This window comes from Cinclus cinclus, chromosome 1, assembly GCF_963662255.1.
Source record: "Cinclus cinclus chromosome 1, bCinCin1.1, whole genome shotgun sequence".
In the NCBI taxonomy this organism is placed as follows: Eukaryota; Metazoa; Chordata; class Aves; order Passeriformes; family Cinclidae; genus Cinclus; species Cinclus cinclus.
In genome coordinates, this window is record NC_085046.1 from 28,037,552 (window position 1) to 28,056,832 (window position 19,281).

The following is a 19,281-nucleotide window of genomic DNA, read 5'->3' on the forward strand; positions in this document are numbered from 1 at the left end:
TAGTTTTCAGTAGATTTTTTTTTTAATCTGAATGAATCAAGATAATGAAATTCTGATCTACAGAAATTAGTAGGTTGTGGGTTGCTTTGCTTTCCTATCTTTTTTCCCCTTACTGCTGGGGAAATCTTGTGTTACTGTGTATCCTCTAGTCCCACCCCCCCCCCCCCTCAGCACCTGACCAGACTACAACAAAATTGCTACAATCACAAAGCCTGACTTGAACCTGGACTCCATGATCCTTGTGGGTCCCCTCCAACTGCAAAAAAAATCTGTGAATCACCGTAACTGTGCATTTTACAAAGTAATTTATGTCTTGAAATGTCCTGTTATTTTACTTTCCACAACATCTAACTGCCACAAAATTGGAGGGTAGGTAATATATGGGAATCTCTGGTTACTGATTGTAAAGACAGATAAAACCCAGGCAACCTAAAAACAGTACAATAATATTTCTCTTGAGAATGTTTTCATCACTTAAATTGAATATTCAAGTTACAGTGCACTCTTAACATCCTTATTTTATGTTTTTGCTACTGGCATTGATATGAAACATCAACACCTAAAAAATGGAGTGCAAACCCCTTGTCACATGTGGACTTTTTTTAACCTTTTTGAATCTGGCTTTAGATCTAACTGTAAGATATTATCTCCTAATGGTGAATGACCTGACATATGTTTACATGACTATGCAGCTGACCTTTTGATGTGCTTCTCTTAAAACAGAAATATCGAGTGTGACCTTGACACATTAGTATGCAATTTAAAAATTTTGTGTGTGTGTGATATCAAAGCTAATTTAAGAGGTTCTTACAATTCACTGTACTCAGCTGCTAGTGCCTGCCCTCATGCTATACACTTAATTGTGTAATGACACTTGTGGATAATGGTACTAGTGAATGAAGTGCGTATAGGGCATCCATTTTTAAAATTCAAATAATTCCTGTGATCTCTTTGGCCTCAGTAACAGTTTCATTGACGTAAACTGAGAAGTGTTTGACTGCAATACATGAAGAGGAAGAGAAGCTTGAGATGGGGATCAGATTTTAAACTTGCTTTTACCCTGGAGAATATCTAACATTAAATGACATCCCTAATGCATTAAGCCCATTCAGATAGTAACGCTTGAGACCAATTATGAGCTGGGAACTGAAAGCTGTGAAACAGCATTTCATTAAATTGTTTCTAGGCTATAACTAGCTGTGTAAGTGCAGCTCTCTAACCTGCCTCTCACCTACATAATTGCAGACTGGATCTCTCATCTACTCACTTCATATTGGTACTATAAAAAGTCAAGCTGAGTGCCAGTGCAGATTACCTTCCACAAGCCCCCTGACTGCACAGCAGACCAGGGCTGCCTCACACGGCTCCTGTGCCTGAAACATGAAAACTCAGGATGGCTCACACTGTTACATTACAATTGCAAAGGCATGTCCTTGAAAACGTTTAGAATTAATCTGTAAGATAATGAACTGCCTTCGACACACTTAGCTGGTCAAGTGATAACCAGTTCTCTCAGAGGTTACAAAGACAGTTTTGGTTAATGCTCCTTAACTCTAAGAACTACCCTAACAACTATGCAGGATTTTGTCCCTTTTAGGGGGCACAGGAAGATGTGATCTAAGGGAGGCAGAGTGGAGGAGGTAGGGAAAGCTGGACCCATTACAGTTTACTTGCTTGATTCCAGGCTTTAGAATCACACTGCATTCCTCCTTTTTTTGCTCCTCATTTACCCATTATCACCAGTATCCACAGGTTGTCACCTTCAGCAGGATCCTGGCCAAAAGACAACAATCTTTTTCCAGGCTTGAAGTTACAGCAATGGTGACATGACATGGAGTTATCATGGTAGCATGAAGTCACAGACATGGTGAACTAGGCTGTAAGAATTAAGGATTTATAGGTTGACCAAAAATTGCTGTATTGGTAGCATTTGGAATCCTGAAATATCCTCTGAAAAGTCAGTTTAGGGGGCAACTAATTCAGCATTCCTGCCTGAGTAGAAGGAGAATGCTCCTTACCTCTACCTTATCAGGCCTCTGATACATTAACACTTAAACAAATAAACTCAGATATTTTTAATTTAAAGCTATGTAATTACTGATGTGTAAAATTAATATGTCTTTAAGTTTGTGTGATTGGACTCTAATAATTCAACTGGACTTTTAGAATGCTTCCTATCTACAGAAATCAAAAGGTTTCTTTGAAGGAAATCTTATAAAGAAGCTTGAGAGCCTCTACAACTAAGCCTTTAAAAAGCAAATCATACGTTAGCAAATGGAATACAGCTTCTAATTTAAACTACGGCCTGCCTGTATAATAATTACACAGATTAAAAGAAAACTGTTAGCACTTTTTAATTTTAATACAAGATATGGCAGCTCACATCTTCATGCAAATCACACAAACCCATGCATTGACTACAGCTATTTTTTTTTAAAATTTGAAACAAAACTATTCTATAGAACTAACTCTTATTTTTAACTGGAGAATTTGTAGGTGCAGGGACATAGTTTGTTCAACTGTGCGGAATAACAATATAAAATTTTGGATTTATTTCCTCATGTACAAACTTTTAAAATTAATTTTTAAACATTTCACAGACCAGAATCAAGAAAGGAAGGAAAAAAAGAAAAAGAAAAAACCCTTACCTTTCTCCTTGTTTCCCACCACTTTTAGGATTGACAAAAACTAAAAGTGGATGAGTGCCTGGAACAGGAGTGATCTAAAAGAAGGGAATAACACAGCCACTCATTAATGCTGTGTGTTGCATTCATTTTTTTCCTATAGCAGACAGAAAACAAAAAGCTTAATGCAAACTCTATGTTATGCTATATAATCCAGCTGGAAGCAATAACATAATTTGCAATAATTCTCATTTCATTAATTTGCCAGAAATTGCAAGTGACTTCTTTAATGCTGTCTGTTTTACAACTGTGTTGCCATTTTAACCAATGCCACTGAAATACATACATATATAACCTCTCTCTCTATATATATATGTGTGTGTGTGTATATATCCGTCAGCAGAAAAGAAAACCTTAACATTTTGGGTGAGAAATTATATATACTATTTTATACTATGAAGGCCAACTACAGCTATATGGAACATTGAACTTAAGAGATTTTTTTAATTACAGCAATGAATACCTGCAATATTTGATATAATATGAAATTAGACACTTTTTAAAATGTGGCAACCACAATCTTAAGGAATTCCTTTAAACACCTGAGAAAGCTGAAAAATGTAGAGAAGGTAGAGGAGAAACCGTAAGAGAGAGGGAGGGGGGGAAGGAGGGAAGGAAGGAAGGAAGGAAGGGACCTTCTACCATAATTTTTAAAAATTCTTTTGTGTATGGGAAGTTTTACACATTCACATTAATTTTTAGCTTTACAAACTAACACTTTCATTCTAAGTAATAGGGTTAGTCTGTATTTTCAGTTACTCTGAGATGTGTGTGTTCATTGCCTTTACTCCAAACACTTGAACATGAAAAAATTATACCAGATGATCTCTGATGTTTGAAAGTATATTAAGAGTTCAAAGTCAACATCTCCAAAGTCAACAATAACAATTTCAGAGATGAAGCTCAGACCATCTGTGTTTCAAAATGATACACTGAAAGGCCCTGCTCAAAATCCTTACTCTTAATTCCTGAAAAAACAAAATTTGAAGAGTTCACAAAGTGTAATTTCAGGCAGAACCTGAGAAACATCTTAGCAAAGGAGTTTTACAGGCACCTAAAAGCACTTTTAGCAGGAAATGTTAAGTACTAGTGAGTAAACTCTGTTCATGATTTCACAAAACAACAGAATCAAATCTGTTTCAATATTTATAAAAACAGTGGAAAGTCCACAAATCCAATGGTATTAAGCTTAGCATAAAACCGATTCAGTATCACCTGGCACAGTAGTGCTGTATGTTGAAACATACATCAAATTGCAGAATACAGTGAAGTTTGTCATATATTTAATTTTTACCTACTGTTTTAATCAATTTTAGTTATTTAGCCAATTCCCATGGTGTTTATTCCTGTGAACTAAGTGTAAACCAATGGTGCTCATTGTGACAGAGATGGAATACCTACTGAAATCCCTTAGGACGCAGGTTAATTAATGAGACTCATCCTAAGGTTATACATGATCTATTACTTCCTCTAATTAGAAATAATAATCCTGATCATTATGCTGGTTAGCTAGAAAGAAGCAAGATGAATGTGCTTAACTATGATTAATTGTCTTTAAGTCATGCAGACCTCCACTGCCACTAAGTTATCTGCTCACTCTGTCTGATGGAAAGAAGGTTTGGGCTTGATCTTTTTCTCAACAAAACCTAAGTGATGGAATTTCCTATTTCAGATCTTTTATTTTAAGACTCATGAGATTATTTCAAGTAGAAGGGTTTGGATCATCAAAAAAAAAATAAATCTAATAACTAGTCTGTATCCCACTCAGTTCCAAAACAAATTTTAATTAAAATTTTACAGCTTTTCCAAATTACTTTTCCAGACAACATACATTATTTTCATATAATGAAATGCAACTAAAGATTTAGACTAAATTAGTGAATATTTTCAAGCCCTAATCTAGCACAATTTAAAGGCAATCTTCACAATGTTATAGGACAAGTGACTTACAGTAAAAAGGAAAAACAATAAAGTGGTGGAGCACATATATAGTTCCTCGCATATTGAAAACAGAGGTCTAACAGCAGTGGTACGAAGATCTTTGCTTTGTTACCTTGGACCTTAGATCACAAACAAATCCAGTTAACATACCAATTAAGTTTTCTGAAGTAAAACCCTTGCTTACTGAAGATCTCGTTAAAATGAGACCATGACAGCAGAATCAGAGTATTAGAAACAGAGTAGCATGCCAGATATGGGAGAATTAGAGTAGTATACTTTGATCAGATACAGAACATTTTCTCCAGACCATCTTTGGGCAAAATACTAACATTAATTACCAGTTATATTTATAGCATCTTAGATCTTTGTGAGGATAGTTGAAAAATTACACAGTTCGTGAGGAAGAAAAGCACTAGCACTCTCATTGATCTCATTTTTTCAGTAGGACAGCCTTCAAGGTCCACTCGGCCTTCACAATAATTACATTCACAACAGGTTATAACTTTTAATGCCAATCAAAAATTAAATATTTGATGCTAAAATAGGTTCCTGCTATTCAAAACAAATTTAATCCATCCGTGAAAAACAAAGACCACAGGATAATCAGCAAATTAGGGCCGTAACTGCAGAATTATTTCTAATGTTATCACCATGATTACCAGTACTGTGTCATGCACTACATTACAAATGTGTCATTACAAAACACCAATCACTTCAAAACACACCTCAAATCTATTCAACAATAACTCTACCATCTTTGTCCCCACTCTTTTTTTCTCCATCTCTAGCAGTAATAAAGAAAAGCAAGGATGAAACCCAGGCTTTTGATTCATCTTGGAAAGAGAAAATAGAACACAAGTTTTGGATCACACTAAAAAACTTAGGGGAAATTTTATCACCTGAAAGCAGAACACATAACAATTTCAAGTTTTCTGTTGGAGAGTTCATGGTGCTAAAAGCTGCTGTTTTGAGTAGGGTAAGTATTATCTCATAGGCATGGTATCACTTGAGTGGGAAATAGAGACAAAAAATAGCTGAAAATAAACTATGAGCATAAGTAATCTCATGCTTGGAGTAAACACAAAATTCATAATGATACATGGTGCTGCAACCAAAAGGAGATGCCAAAGACACTGCTCTATCTAGAATACTTTGTCTCACTGGAACTGTGTGAACATCACCCAGAAGTTAGAAAACACTGTTTTCCCTTAAGCACGAACTTACTAATTACATTGTGACTGATTAGAAACAACTTGAGCTTTCTTTCAATTAAGACTCCAGTATTTTTTGCTTCATGTTTTGTCACACGCAATCTGGAAAACAATGACGCCTGTGAAAATCATAAGTACAGGAAAAGATTTTTGAAAGCAATGGATAATGACTGCTCTAATATCCAGCTATATCATCATATCATCAGTGGAGTAGCCAAGTGACTGGATAGGTTTTAGGGCTTGTTTTTGGGTTTATTCAGGTTTTTTTTTTTCTTCCCTTCTTGGGTTGTCATAACAAGAATGTTTGACTAACCTAAAATACAAAACAATACAATAAGCCTTCCTATCCTGACACAACAGGATGAAATAAACATGAGGCATAAGGTAATTGATATGTGGTAATGGAAACTTATTACTGAAGCCCAATTGCAACATATCAAAGACAGAACAGACAACTGTGCATATTAAATGATTATCACATTGTTATAATGATGATAATTTAAGTTCTGAGGAAATAAAGCAGCAGTATCCTGCATATGGACATTGATTTCACTCAAAACTACTCAGATGTCAAAGGAAAGAAGTCAGCAGTTCAGGCATGCCTCTAAGTCACCACCCTTAAATAATGTGAGCTCATCACACACATGAGTTTTTCGTTCAAGTAGAAAACTTCCATTTTTATTACAGATAATACTAGTAATGAAATACATTGCTTCTCACCACCATTAATGTTGATATGCCAAATACCCTACTCAGAAATATCTGGATAAATAACACCCTTGAAGTTTACTCCATCCATTAATTAACAGGTCCAAATGAGAATAGTTAACATTTGTAAGGACAGACTCAGATTAATAATGTAAATTTACACAACACCGCATGACAGATACCAAAATAAACTAATTCAGTTTCACCCCATGACAGAAGTGTTTTAGAGCTAGTCCTTCCTCCCCCTTAATGTCATAGGAAAATCTTAACAATCACATGAGAAGTAGATGTGTACATAGGATTCCTGAAATGGAAGACTTTACCTATTGCCTTTTTAAATATGTAAAAGTGAAATATTATAAGAGTGAATGCATATTTCACTTTAAAAGTATCTCACTCTTCATATCTAAAATCATCTGCTCAATACTGAAATAACAATAATCACACCTGAAGGCCTTGTCCATCTACAGTGACAGAATTTGCTCTTTGCATTTTGTTCCGTTCTCCTAGTTTGTTCATTTGCTGGGGGCAGCTCTTTTCTTTTTTCACTGTTGCTTGTCTTTCCTTTAAAAGAGAAAAGGGAACATTTTAACACATTATACAATGCTATACAACTGTAACTGAGACTGTACGTACACGTAATTGTTTTTTTTTTGACTAGCAAGTAATGTCAGACTCTGCTTTAATGAAAATGAAACCTCAGTCAAGTTAATACACAATGTCTGGCCACTTCACATAACATCTATCTATGTGCCTGGACATTCCATAATGACTAGGCAATAGATGGATGAAAAGTGTGCAGTCACAACACAAATTAATGCAATGATGTGAAAAGGTAACCTGACATTACCAGAGTGACATTTTGAAACTTGAAAGCCAATCATGCAACATACTTGATTGTTTAATAAGCATATTGATAAGAGATCAGTAATTTTTCAAAATTTCATCCTGACTACTAGCAAAGGTTGGATGTCTCAGAGTATTTTATCACTCTGGCAAAACATACCTTGGTCTAAATGAAGCATAATCAACTAGCTGAGTAGCTTTTTATAGAACATGTACATTCTATCAGAAGAAAATCACAGTCTACATCAGATTCTATGCCACTGGCAACTTTTGATGCTGACACACAGCACAATGAGATGGTTATTTGAAAGAGGAAGAAGTCAGTATTACACTGTTGCAATTGTATTTTCAACTGTTACCAGGCCATTTCAGATAAATCTGCATGGAAAAAAAAAGTATTCTCATTCTTTGTATCTCATTTATTCTATTTATATACTGCACCCAGCATGTCCTTTTAGGTTGTCCAAAAAATGCACCATAAATTAAGACAGCAGATGTTTATCAAACAGAATCAGTGTCAGCAATCCCAACTGCACGCCAGCCACTTTCCTCACTTCACAAGTGCAAGGAGACTTTAAACTAGTCAAGGGAATGGGCTGGCACAAAGCTGCTGCACTAGAACAGGAGCACGAAGGACATTGGTGCACCCCCTGCAAGTGCATTCAGTAACAAGTTCATTAAATGTTATCATTTACATTCCACACCAGGCCAAACCCATCTCTGTGCTACCTCCCCTAAAGCCTTGGGGATGGTAGTAGCAATTAACCCATGAAACTCTTTCAGGAGCGGTTTTTACTGGTAAGAAGCACTGACACAGATTCTGCCAGTAAGGGAATAACCCCCAGCCTAATACAGTGCCTTCTAATACAAATGTGGACTCTGACTGTAAAAACTACATCATCATCAGTTTCTTTAACTGAGACTTACAGAGTCTCAGCCTAGATCTGATGCAAACAGAGGTCCAGGTCATCCTAGGCTACTTTGGGTAGCCAAGTACTCAGGGGAATTGAGACAATCTGACCACATTTTGTATAAAAGGATGGCCAAACCTATGCCACTGGAAAAAAAAAAACAAAAAACTGGAGTCTACACAACTGTCCGTATGCAGTGAGATTCCTAAGAGATTAGTTAACAGAGGTTTTGGATGCTTTGAGTATAACTTGGTTGGTGCAAGACAAGGTCCAAGACTCTAGACTGCAATATCACTATGTTGAAGAGAAAACAGTAAAAGCAATTAGAGCTATTTGACTCATCCTTAACCTTAGAAACAAAAACACTGCCTAAGAAATCACCAGCTCTGCACTTACTTACTTGATGATCTTTTCAGAAAGGATGAGGCACCCAAAGAGAATAAACTTTTTAAACCAACACAAAACATTTTGCACAACGGATTGGTTAGTCCCAGGGACAGCAAGTAAGATACTTCTGTAGGAAGGAAGTTTCACATTTCCTTACAAATTTAAGAAGTTGCTTTGAGGTTTTAAACAACTTTGTGAATAATTACCCATAAAAGTTACCACTTTGTATAAAAAGAAAGCATAACCTGTTAAATACGGTTTTACACTGTGGCCAAATCTGGCTTATGAATACTGCAACATCTTCAAAAATCAAATCAGATGTCAGTAAAACGGATAAAAAGCTAGTAAAAATTGTGATTTCTAACAAAAATCAGAGATGGAGAGCAAATTTTAAAAGGTCTAGGAAAATTTCATGCTAAAGGACACATTTGTGATAATTGAAAGAAAAATTTAGCAGAAAGTAACCAACTCAGCACACTGAGTTTGCATATTTAAAGAAGTTAAAAAATGTTTAAAAGAGGCATACTTATGAAGTGAAGCACTAAAAATCTTGCATATATCATGCTACTATTTAGAAGAAAGCTATTTATACATTGCAGAGACCCATACTCAAACCCACTGTTATTAATGACTCAAGTAAAATGCAGCAACAATTACCTAGAGCTAAGTTTTGTACATTGGGTTGATACAAATAGCAGCATGATACAAACAGCAGTAAGTAGCCTCAGTTGGCCTTAGTCCTATGATTGCTGCATTACCATTCCTTCTCCAGTTTCTATTTCCCATCCCATAAGCAAAATAATTGCTTGATTCACAAAGACAATGCAAGATTAGGTCATATATATCATGTAATGAAGGAAGAAGAATGTTCACAATATAGAATTGTCTAGAGTGTTAATAATTATGATCAAAGATGGATACTTGGTCTCATAAACACTGAAACCCTTCTTTTTTCACTGATGATTTTTGAAGAAAATACAAATATTTCATTATCACCCATCATATATGAGTATGAGACCACAATAATGTCACCATGTCTATCAATATTGCTCTCTAAAACATTTCTGAAGAAGCTGACAAGAGTTATATATCATATGATTTTTAGATATGTGTCACACTAGTGAGGATTTTACTTGGTTTGTTTGACATATTATGATGAATTGTATCATAATTCTAATGAATAAATCTGTTAATGGAACACAGAAAGATTTACCACTTCATTTTTTTTTTTTTTAAATATCCATATACAGACCCTTTCTTTTATATATGGAATACCAGTTGTGCCTGACCTAGAGTATCTTTGTTTTGGGAACTAAAACATTACTAACATATCAGAGTGTCAAGAAATAAGTCAATTTTCAAAGCAGATAAAAGCAGAAGATAAGGATGGATAACAGCCTAAAAATTCTAATAATGTTAAGAAAAACACTACATTCATTGAAAAAATGGGTTTATAAAATGCAAAAATTTTTCTTTCAATTTAGGAAATATTTCTATAACAGTTGTCCTGTTTTTATTATCTTGCTAAATAAAGCTTACAAAATGATCAATGTATCTGTGAACCATTTTGTTTAGTGAACATGCATGAGGTTGACAGAGTTACTGAATACAATTCAGATGCTATTGTACATTTTGATGGCTCAAAGAATGAAGCTTTTTGTTCTTTTGGTATGTGTCAGTACACATACATTCCAAAATTTTTTCCACCCCTTTTTTCACTTCTCATGTCTTATTTTCCCCCTTGAATTCCCATTTTAAAGTCAATATGCATTAGCTGGAGTTTCTACCATTCAGGACTGCCAGATGAGAACTACTCAATGGCACCTACTCCACATTCCAAATGAGAAATAATAGACAAATTGACAAATAAGATAGGCCTTTCCAAATAATAACCCAGAGTATCATCTCTAGATTTTTGGTTCAGCCTCAAAATGCACTTCATAGCAGAAAGAATGTACAGTATCATGAACAGTTAGTAGTTGAGTGTTCATGGATGCCTCCCGCTACGCACCTCAGGGAGCAAACCTCCTAAAGTGGGAAGCGTCTGTTGGAAAAAGAGAATGTTAGGGTGCAACACCAAACAGCTGGGATGGCAAAGGGCATGGACAGGGTGTTCAGCAGGAATTTTACCTTGCAGCAGTCATTCTTAACAACATACACAGCATTTTGTTACTCTTCTACACAAGCGGATTTTCCTGATGTTTTGGCTTTCATATTATGTAACTTACACTCTGCACAGAATGTGTGGGGTCGTTTTAACACCTGATAACAATACTGGAGCACCTGAGGACTTCGTTCTTTTGAACAGCAAAAAGATATATATAATACCTGGAGGACTACTTGGATTTTTTCTTCCAAATCTTTTAATTCTCATCCAAATCAAGGAATCTTGTTTAAAAAGCTTTCCTCTGTTACTATTCACAAGGACTAATATCATAAGTCCTCAAAAACATTCTTTCTTTATAGAGAGTTAGAATATTTTCCTTTACACAAAAGACTAACATTAAAAAATGCCAGAATAGCCATTAGGGTAAAAACAGATGAATAGTTACTAAAGGCTTACTAAAGAGCTGTCTCTTTATAATTTACCTGCTGACACAGAATCTAGAGCAAATACAGCAACAATTGCTTTTTCTTGCATTGCCTTTTAATCAATGATTGCAAACATATTTTTTCTGGATTATTTCCTATACAAGATTATTTTAATCAATGCATTTTATAACATGAAGCAACTTATACATCATATAGAAATGCAAAGTCATTAATAAATGCTCAATACCATTACAGTTTGCCAGGTGACAGCTTAACACTTGAGCTTATGTCTCTATGATAATTACTTTCATTGTATATATTTTCAGATGAAACATACTCTATTTGGGTATGGGGTTGCATAACAAGAAAAGTATATTTTTATGTCACTATGCATTAACTGCATTTAAAAAAAATCTTTAAAAAATCTCATTCTAGAACTCCAAAACTTCATAGAAGATCAGACAGAACGCATGGAATACCACATAAAGACATCCTCAAATGTTTGCAAGATGAAGGCCATAGAAATTTAAATACATGACTTGAATACCAAACTGATGCTTCGGGATTCTTTTTAAGGAACCTGAAGGATGGCAGTTCCATGACTCCTTAGAGCTAATTTGTTTAATGACACGGGAATCTTTAACGACATGTACTACTACTACTACTACTACTACTACTAACAATAATAACAATAACAATAATAATAATTTATTAATAATATGAGCTACTCCTAGACTGCCATTTTTTAAACCTATATGGCATTCAAGACCCTGCTTACAAAATTCCCATTTCATGACATATCTCTCCACAATTATACAACAACTAAGGAGAATTAAAGATTCAAAAATCCTGCAAACTAAAAATAAAACACCACATCACCACTATGCCAAAACCATGGTGGGCAATCTTATCTGTAATATCTATTAGATATCACATCCAAGTAACTGTGATTCATATGACCTAAAATATTTTGAAAATTTACTTTATAAATTCTCCACATTTCCAGCTCTATACACATGCTAATCAAAAGAGTCTATATTAGAATACCACATCATGCTGTCTTGAAAGCTCATAGAGCTGTGGCACAATACTCAGCTATAAATCCCTAGGTAGAAGCTAAAAGTCATGCTGTGGACAAGATTATTCTCAGCAAAAATACTGTCCAGTGAGCTGCATATGTCCATATTATAAAGAAAACTTAAGGATTCTAATTAATTTGAGAGCTGTCCTGAGAAACTCATATGCAGCTAAGGCAAAAAAAATAATAAAAGGAAAAATCACATTATACCATCGAGAAGGGAACATTTCGTCACGCATAATACTGGTAGCCAAAATACATGCAACAAGACAAGGCTGGAATGAAGAATATGCATTTAAGAATAACTTCTGAAACTGCTGATTGTTCCTTCTTCTGAACAAGAATCACTATGTGATAATTTTATAAATATATATTGTGCTCCCTTTTTAGTTTGCCTCAATAAAAAGGTAAAGGATTACACACCAAATTACAATCAAGTCTTTCTCATTTAGCATGTTGGCCTTAGCTCATTCGGTTTTCTGTAGATAGCTTGCCTGACATCTTACATCTTGCCATTCAGTACATGCATCAATACATGGTCCAAGACTTTCAACTGGATTGGCAACTCCAACTTGGGCTATAGCAGCTGATTATATATACTGTCCAAGAAAGACAACAGTGTTGGAAAAGAATTTTGAAAATAAAACCAAACTAATCTCCAGTGGGAGAGGATATAAGGAATAAACCTAGAAACAGACATTTGTGATGAGCTGTGGGCAGGCAACTAGATATAACTTAACATGATTGAATGGCTGCCATTTCAGTTTATCAGCATCTTATTATTTTAACATTGAACTGTGTTTGTCGAACAGCTAATTAGTTAGGAAGATACATTTTCCTCCAGGGCAATTATTAATTTCCTTCTGACTTCAAAGAAATGAAAAAGCTCTTAGCGTAGATAAGGACACCATTATATTTCAAGTCTGATTTAGATTCTCAGAGAACTGAAGCTGCAATATGAAACACAATTGAAAAGCAAAAAAGTGGTTTGTTTTGTTTTTTATATCTCTTTCATTTGCTACGTCATTACTTATTTTTCAACAAACAGGTCTAAATTCAACTGCCTTCCCAAAGCATATATATTCAAGTAACTTTTTTTCTACAGTATCTATGTTAAGAAACACATGATAAAGCTAGTACTCAACTTTAAAGGATTGAGTTGCTCATAAAATGCTTACATTGCACTGACTTTTGGCGCTCCATGTTGAGCTTGTATTCAACTGAGCTAAAACTGATCTCTACTATTATAAAAACAGAAGAATCATTTTAGGATTAATAACTGGAAAGGCGATTAAGAACACTCATTTTTCTACCAGGCACTGCTAATTCCCTTTCTCAGTCTCTACTATACTGCTTTCCTATGTGAATAAGGTCTACATACCTCACAGGAAAACAGTATTAGTAAAACATATTACCAGACATGGAAAAAATATCTATTGAACTCTGTTGTAATTATAACATAGCCAATAGCTATTCTATCTAGTCCAAATACTGACAGTGAAAGAAAATTCTTGAAAAGTATTTTCAATGTTAATTCTGTATTATTTTTTTGCCAGAATGTCAATAGACTTGCTACATTTGCACAAAAGTTTGAAGCTATAGATCACAATGCATATTGCTCAGTTGAATAAGGCACATTTCCTATCTCAAACATTTTTAATCTGCTGTGTATATTATTCTACATGACTAAATAGAACTAGTCATAAACAAGAGATATTAGAACATTTATGGTTTTGCACAACAAAATGCCAAAGGAATCAGATATATCTGTTTCCTTCTCCCAACTATATAGCCATCTATATTTTAAAACAAGAGGTCAAGTGAATTCGACTTATGATGGTATTTTATTCAAATAATTGTATGCAAACAGATGTATACTATGATGTAAAAAAATTCTACATATTTTACATATATCAATTTATTTCTGCATATATATTCCATATTTACACAAACTGTATTTATGCTTACGTGACTTTGTCCTAAAACATTGTAACATCTTCACTAGCCAAAACAAAAGTCAAATTCATTCACAAGAGAAAAGAAACAAAAAGGAAATAGTTTCAAACTTTTTATCCTAACTACCTATTTTTCACAGAATGGAAAACAATGAAGTTGGATATCAAAACACAAAGAAACGTACCCAGTTTTAAATTTTATTTTTTCATTCCTTACCTTCAATATTATACCAGATCCCTCACCTTTGAAATAAACTGGTTACTATGGGGACAGTGATACTTGCCATATAGTAATGCTTACACTGTAAGCAGAGCTCCTTATGTTGTACTATTTATTCCTTAATTTTATTTTTATTCCACAATTAGAAGTTTTAATTATGTTTTTAACAAATAATGCTAGAAATTAAGTGAAAAAAATTCATTGTAAAACTCACATATATGATAGAAGAATGAAAATCATCATGTATTATGAGATAAATACACGTTAGTATTTATTAAAGAATAGTATTTTATTGGTTTGTTGGTTACTATCCAGGGCTGTATCTATTTTGGTGGGAAATTGAAAATCTAATTACTTTTCTACAGACATAAATAAAAATTAGAACATCCTATATGTTCATCAGTAAATGGGGCAAAGTAAAGGAAGGCATGAAATGAAGACAAAATGTAGGCTAGCATTTTTCCCCTTCTGACTTATAAAGAGACAGTGTGAGGGAAACTGTCTCACAAGCAGAGACCAATCTTGTTTTCTTCACTACTCACTCATCTCATTCCAATACCCAGTTTTAAACCTGGTTATGATCTAATTCTGTACTCCTGGTAGGCTAGGATTCAATTGAGTTAAAGATTTTTAAACTCACTGCCAGTCAACCTTATCATGAACTTTCATTATGTGCATGTAATTAATTGGGTCCAATGAACAATATCAGTACTGAGTTATAGACTTTTTCCCCCCCACCATATAATTAGAATATAATTACCCACAGGATATCAGAATGATGCAAAACCTTTCCTCTAAATGTGCCCTCATTAGGAAACAAGTCTCAATGTACATTTATTCAATCAGTATGAATTAATTAAAATGTTACTGAAATAAAAGAGAGTAACATTAAAGTGTATCTGACATCTATTAAAAGACTATCACTTGAGATCTGCACACAGTTTATAACAAAACTCATTTAACTTGAACAAAAAACTTCACCATATAACAAGCCTTATATAGGGCTTGTAGAAAAGTAAAAGGGACTGAAGTTGACAGAGTACATTTTACTAAAACACTCAAAATTGAAGCAGTGAGATATAAAAAATCTTAGTAAGACACCGAATCTAGACAGATATGTGATGTTTTCATGATATACACAGTATTAACTATGTAAGTTTCCCTGTAGTTTTTTTTACAGCTGACAATGTAGCTTATCATATTTAACAATAACATTTGACAAGCTCTATTTTTGTGCAGTTTTGAAGATGGGAGGACCCTTATTTAACTTATACCAGCCATCTAACTTCCATATGACAAGACATTTTGGTTCTCTCTCCCGCCGCTAAGAGTCACTCAGCTGAGATCATTTTGGTAGCACTGTATTTGGTATAATGCATAGTGCCATGAAATGTAAAGTATGAAAAAATCCTTTAAATGTGTAGAAATTGTTGAGGCTGGACTTCACAAGAACTGAATAAATGAGACATGAGAAATGCTGGATGGAAAATTTAAAAAAATGAATGTCCCTAGTTCTGCAACAGAGAAAAGATGAGAAGGGATTTACCCTGTACCCTTGAAGGGAAATGCAGGAGAAGGCATCGTGTTCTGAGATGAATACTGCCGTTTTCTGAAAGAAATCTGGACTTTCAAAGTTACAGGTGGAAGGGAGAGCCAATATTTTTAGGAGATCAAAGATAAAAGAGTCTTGATCTTGTTATTTTCCTTTTATTCTATGGGAGAAGAAAATGCATTCTTCTCTGATACCTCAAAACACTCAAGGATATGTCTGGTACACCACTCATTATGGTAATCTGCTTTTATTTACCTTCCACATGTACATAGCATTGCAAGAATATTAATGCTCAGCTTATCACTGAAGTTAAATGCTGACCTGGCTGAAGGACCCCTCCACTGTCAGATTTGCATATCCAAACATAAAAATTTATTAACGTACACACTTCCTATTGCATGGTTAGACAGTTTTCACAAGAATATATTCACTGGTTTTGCTGTCATTATTGAGAATGCTGGTCTCACATACACTGAAGTATTGTGCTTCTCAAAAGGAATCTCCACAACAGGAAAGGGGAGACATTAATTAAAAAATTACTAACATAAATCATATGTACACTATAAACAACCACTTTCAGATGAACTTACTATTAGCTAGGTCAGTGAGGTAGTACCTATAACACAACTAAAATCAGTTTAGTTTTGGGGGAAACTATAAGATTAAAAAATATACTACAAAATTATGAAGTCCCCATTAAATCATGGTAAAATATATTTTCCATTCCAAACAATATAAACTGTGCTGAAATACATGTCTTGTGTTGCACTTTAAGTAACATGATTCCAAAACAGGAAAACATATTTACTTCTGCTTATGCCTTGAAAATTTGGAGATAAAACAAACCTATTCAAGGGTGATTTGACTCTAGAGTGGTTCTGCATATCCTCTAAACAACTTAACTAAACTCCAATTGTGGAATAAAAATCTTAATTCCTCTATTCCTCTTCCTCTCCTGAAAAGAAAATGTAGTTATGCCAATATAACTGAAGATAGAATTTCATGCTGAGGATTCATTCCATTTATACCAATGGCAAAAGATAAATAACATTAAAAAGAAAACAACACCCCAATACCAGAATCATAATTTCCAGATACAAACTTTTAAAGTATGACCTCACATCCTGAAAATTAAATAAGGCAATACAGAATATAATCATTAAAGTAATATTTTATAACTATTAATCAGAACTTTTATGGTAATACTAAAATACCATAGAGATAAACTACAAAGCCACTCTTGTGACTTAAAAAATATTTAAAATATTTCATAAAAATTAAAGGTTTTCATTGGATTATTTCATTGAGAGCAATGGAATAATCCCACTTTACACATGTAGTGGGCCAAAATCCATCATCTGTTCCTTAACAGATTTATAAACAAACAGCCAAAAAGATTTAGTAGAAAACAGTTAACAACAGGCACAGATTTTATTCCTAACGATCAGCAACTGGTTTAAGATTAGGTGTATATTTTCTTTTTCTGCCTCCCCTCAATAAATTACACTTTCTTAAGTTAAAGCATTTCTTACACTTCTGAAATATATTTAAAGAGGACCATTCATCTGTTCTCTTATGAATATGATGATGCTATGACTTTCAGCAGCATAAAATATCCAATTTAATATGTGAATACATAAGTTAATTCTCAAGCTATTTTTTAATGGTAAAACGGTCAGCTCTTTTCTATACAACCTACACACAGCATGCATTTTTATTTTCATTGAATTGAGTTATTGTTTTTGTGGACAGAGAAATTTACTGTCCACGACTGCAGAATAAAATATACCATAATGTTGATGCATAGCTTACTGCAAGACCAGTGTCATCATTCTAGGTAACCTCCGGCTTAGATCAGAGACCTCAGCATTGCTGATATACAATATGCACCCCAAGCAAAAACTGCCCTTAAGAATAACTTCATTATTCTGGGAAGTTGGATCTATAAAAGATGTAAAATGTAGAAGTGTTCTGCCTACACAGTTTCTGGTAAGTACTGTTTGAATAAGTGATAAAACCTGAGTCAGCTTCAGTTATAATATGCCCCACAGAAGGTTCATTCTCACATGAAGGAAAATGCAATATGCAGAGGGTAAAACACGCCTATAAACCCATCAGCCAGAATTTCACATTGTGTTTAAAGTTCACATAGTCCTGTGAATTTAGCAAATACCTGCCAGTCAGTCCAAGCAGCATTTTAATGCTGCATATGGGAGAAGATTACATCTGAAATTAACATACAGACAACTCACCAATACTACTGGGCAGATTGATGTGGGTGGTAAAATATGGTCCTTCAAAGGTCCACAGTCACATTCAGGTTTCAGATGTGAAGCACACTTGTTATGCAACTATATGAAGACAGAAAATAAAGATTCAATTTAGACATGTTACTATTACAGCATAAGAAAATGGTCATTCTAGAATGGGGTAAGTTTCATTAACGTAATTATTACTAAAGTGCTGGAAGGAAAACAAACACACTACAATGGAAAGCTCCCTAGGATGGACAAAACTAACAGGTTTCTACTGAAGTGAAGAACGATGGATTAAAGTATTTTTCAGTTTGGAAATTGTATGCATGGATCAGCACACAAAATAAGAATGTTGCACAGCAGTACAGTAACATCAGCATGCTGTTACTGGTGACCAAAGGCTTCATTTCAGAAGAGAGCTTCTTGCACTGAGTCAGGAACTTCTGTTCTACTCCTAGGGAGTAATTCAAAGCAGCTTTTGGAACTACTGGTGTAATTCTGCTTCCTTCCTGAAGCTGATAGCTGCTACAGATTCAGATATAAGAGAAGAACACAGGAATATCCCATGTTAAGCTTCATTGGATATATTTTGATCTTGATTGAATCAGTTTTCAGGCTTCCATTGACTGGTGAGGAACAGGAACTACTCTCCTTTTTCTAATTTATGCTTAGAACTCATCCAATTTCCTTGAAAGCAATGACAACAATACTACTCTGAAAACATGAAAAGAGTATCCTCAGGTCTGCTGACAGGAAGAGCATTGGCTGACATCTGTTTTGTTACAGAGGCTGAATGGACAAACGTGCATATAACAGGAATGTAAAATGGTAATAAACAATGATAAATGATGAAATACTTAGCATTACCAATCAGGAGTTCTTGCTCATAATTTAGAATTTAACTCAATTCAAATGACTAAATATTCAGCCACGCAGTACAAAGGCACAGTTGTGTGCTTGGATCATGCAAAGCATTCACATTTAATTGGTATACTTCACAG

At 34.4% G+C, this 19,281-nt stretch overlaps 1 protein-coding gene across 6 annotated transcripts in view; it reads right to left on the reverse strand.

The window, feature by feature from the left end:
- Window positions 1–19,281, reverse strand: part of DGKB (diacylglycerol kinase beta) — a 298,411-nt gene that overhangs the window by 205,255 nt on the left and 73,875 nt on the right. For 2 of the 6 annotated variants that reach the window (XM_062508130.1, XM_062508116.1), the window contains 5 exons: window positions 18,278–18,376; window positions 13,868–13,870; window positions 10,700–10,732; window positions 6,992–7,108; window positions 2,649–2,722 (listed from right to left, as the gene is read on the reverse strand). In XM_062508130.1, the coding sequence (XP_062364114.1) occupies window positions 2,649–2,722; window positions 6,992–7,108; window positions 10,700–10,732; window positions 13,868–13,870; window positions 18,278–18,376 (326 nt within the window). The remainder of the gene's footprint in view (window positions 1–2,648; window positions 2,723–6,991; window positions 7,109–10,699; window positions 10,733–13,867; window positions 13,871–18,277; window positions 18,377–19,281) is intronic. The other 4 variants (XM_062508139.1, XM_062508124.1, XM_062508155.1 and 1 more) reach the window with 2 other exon arrangements.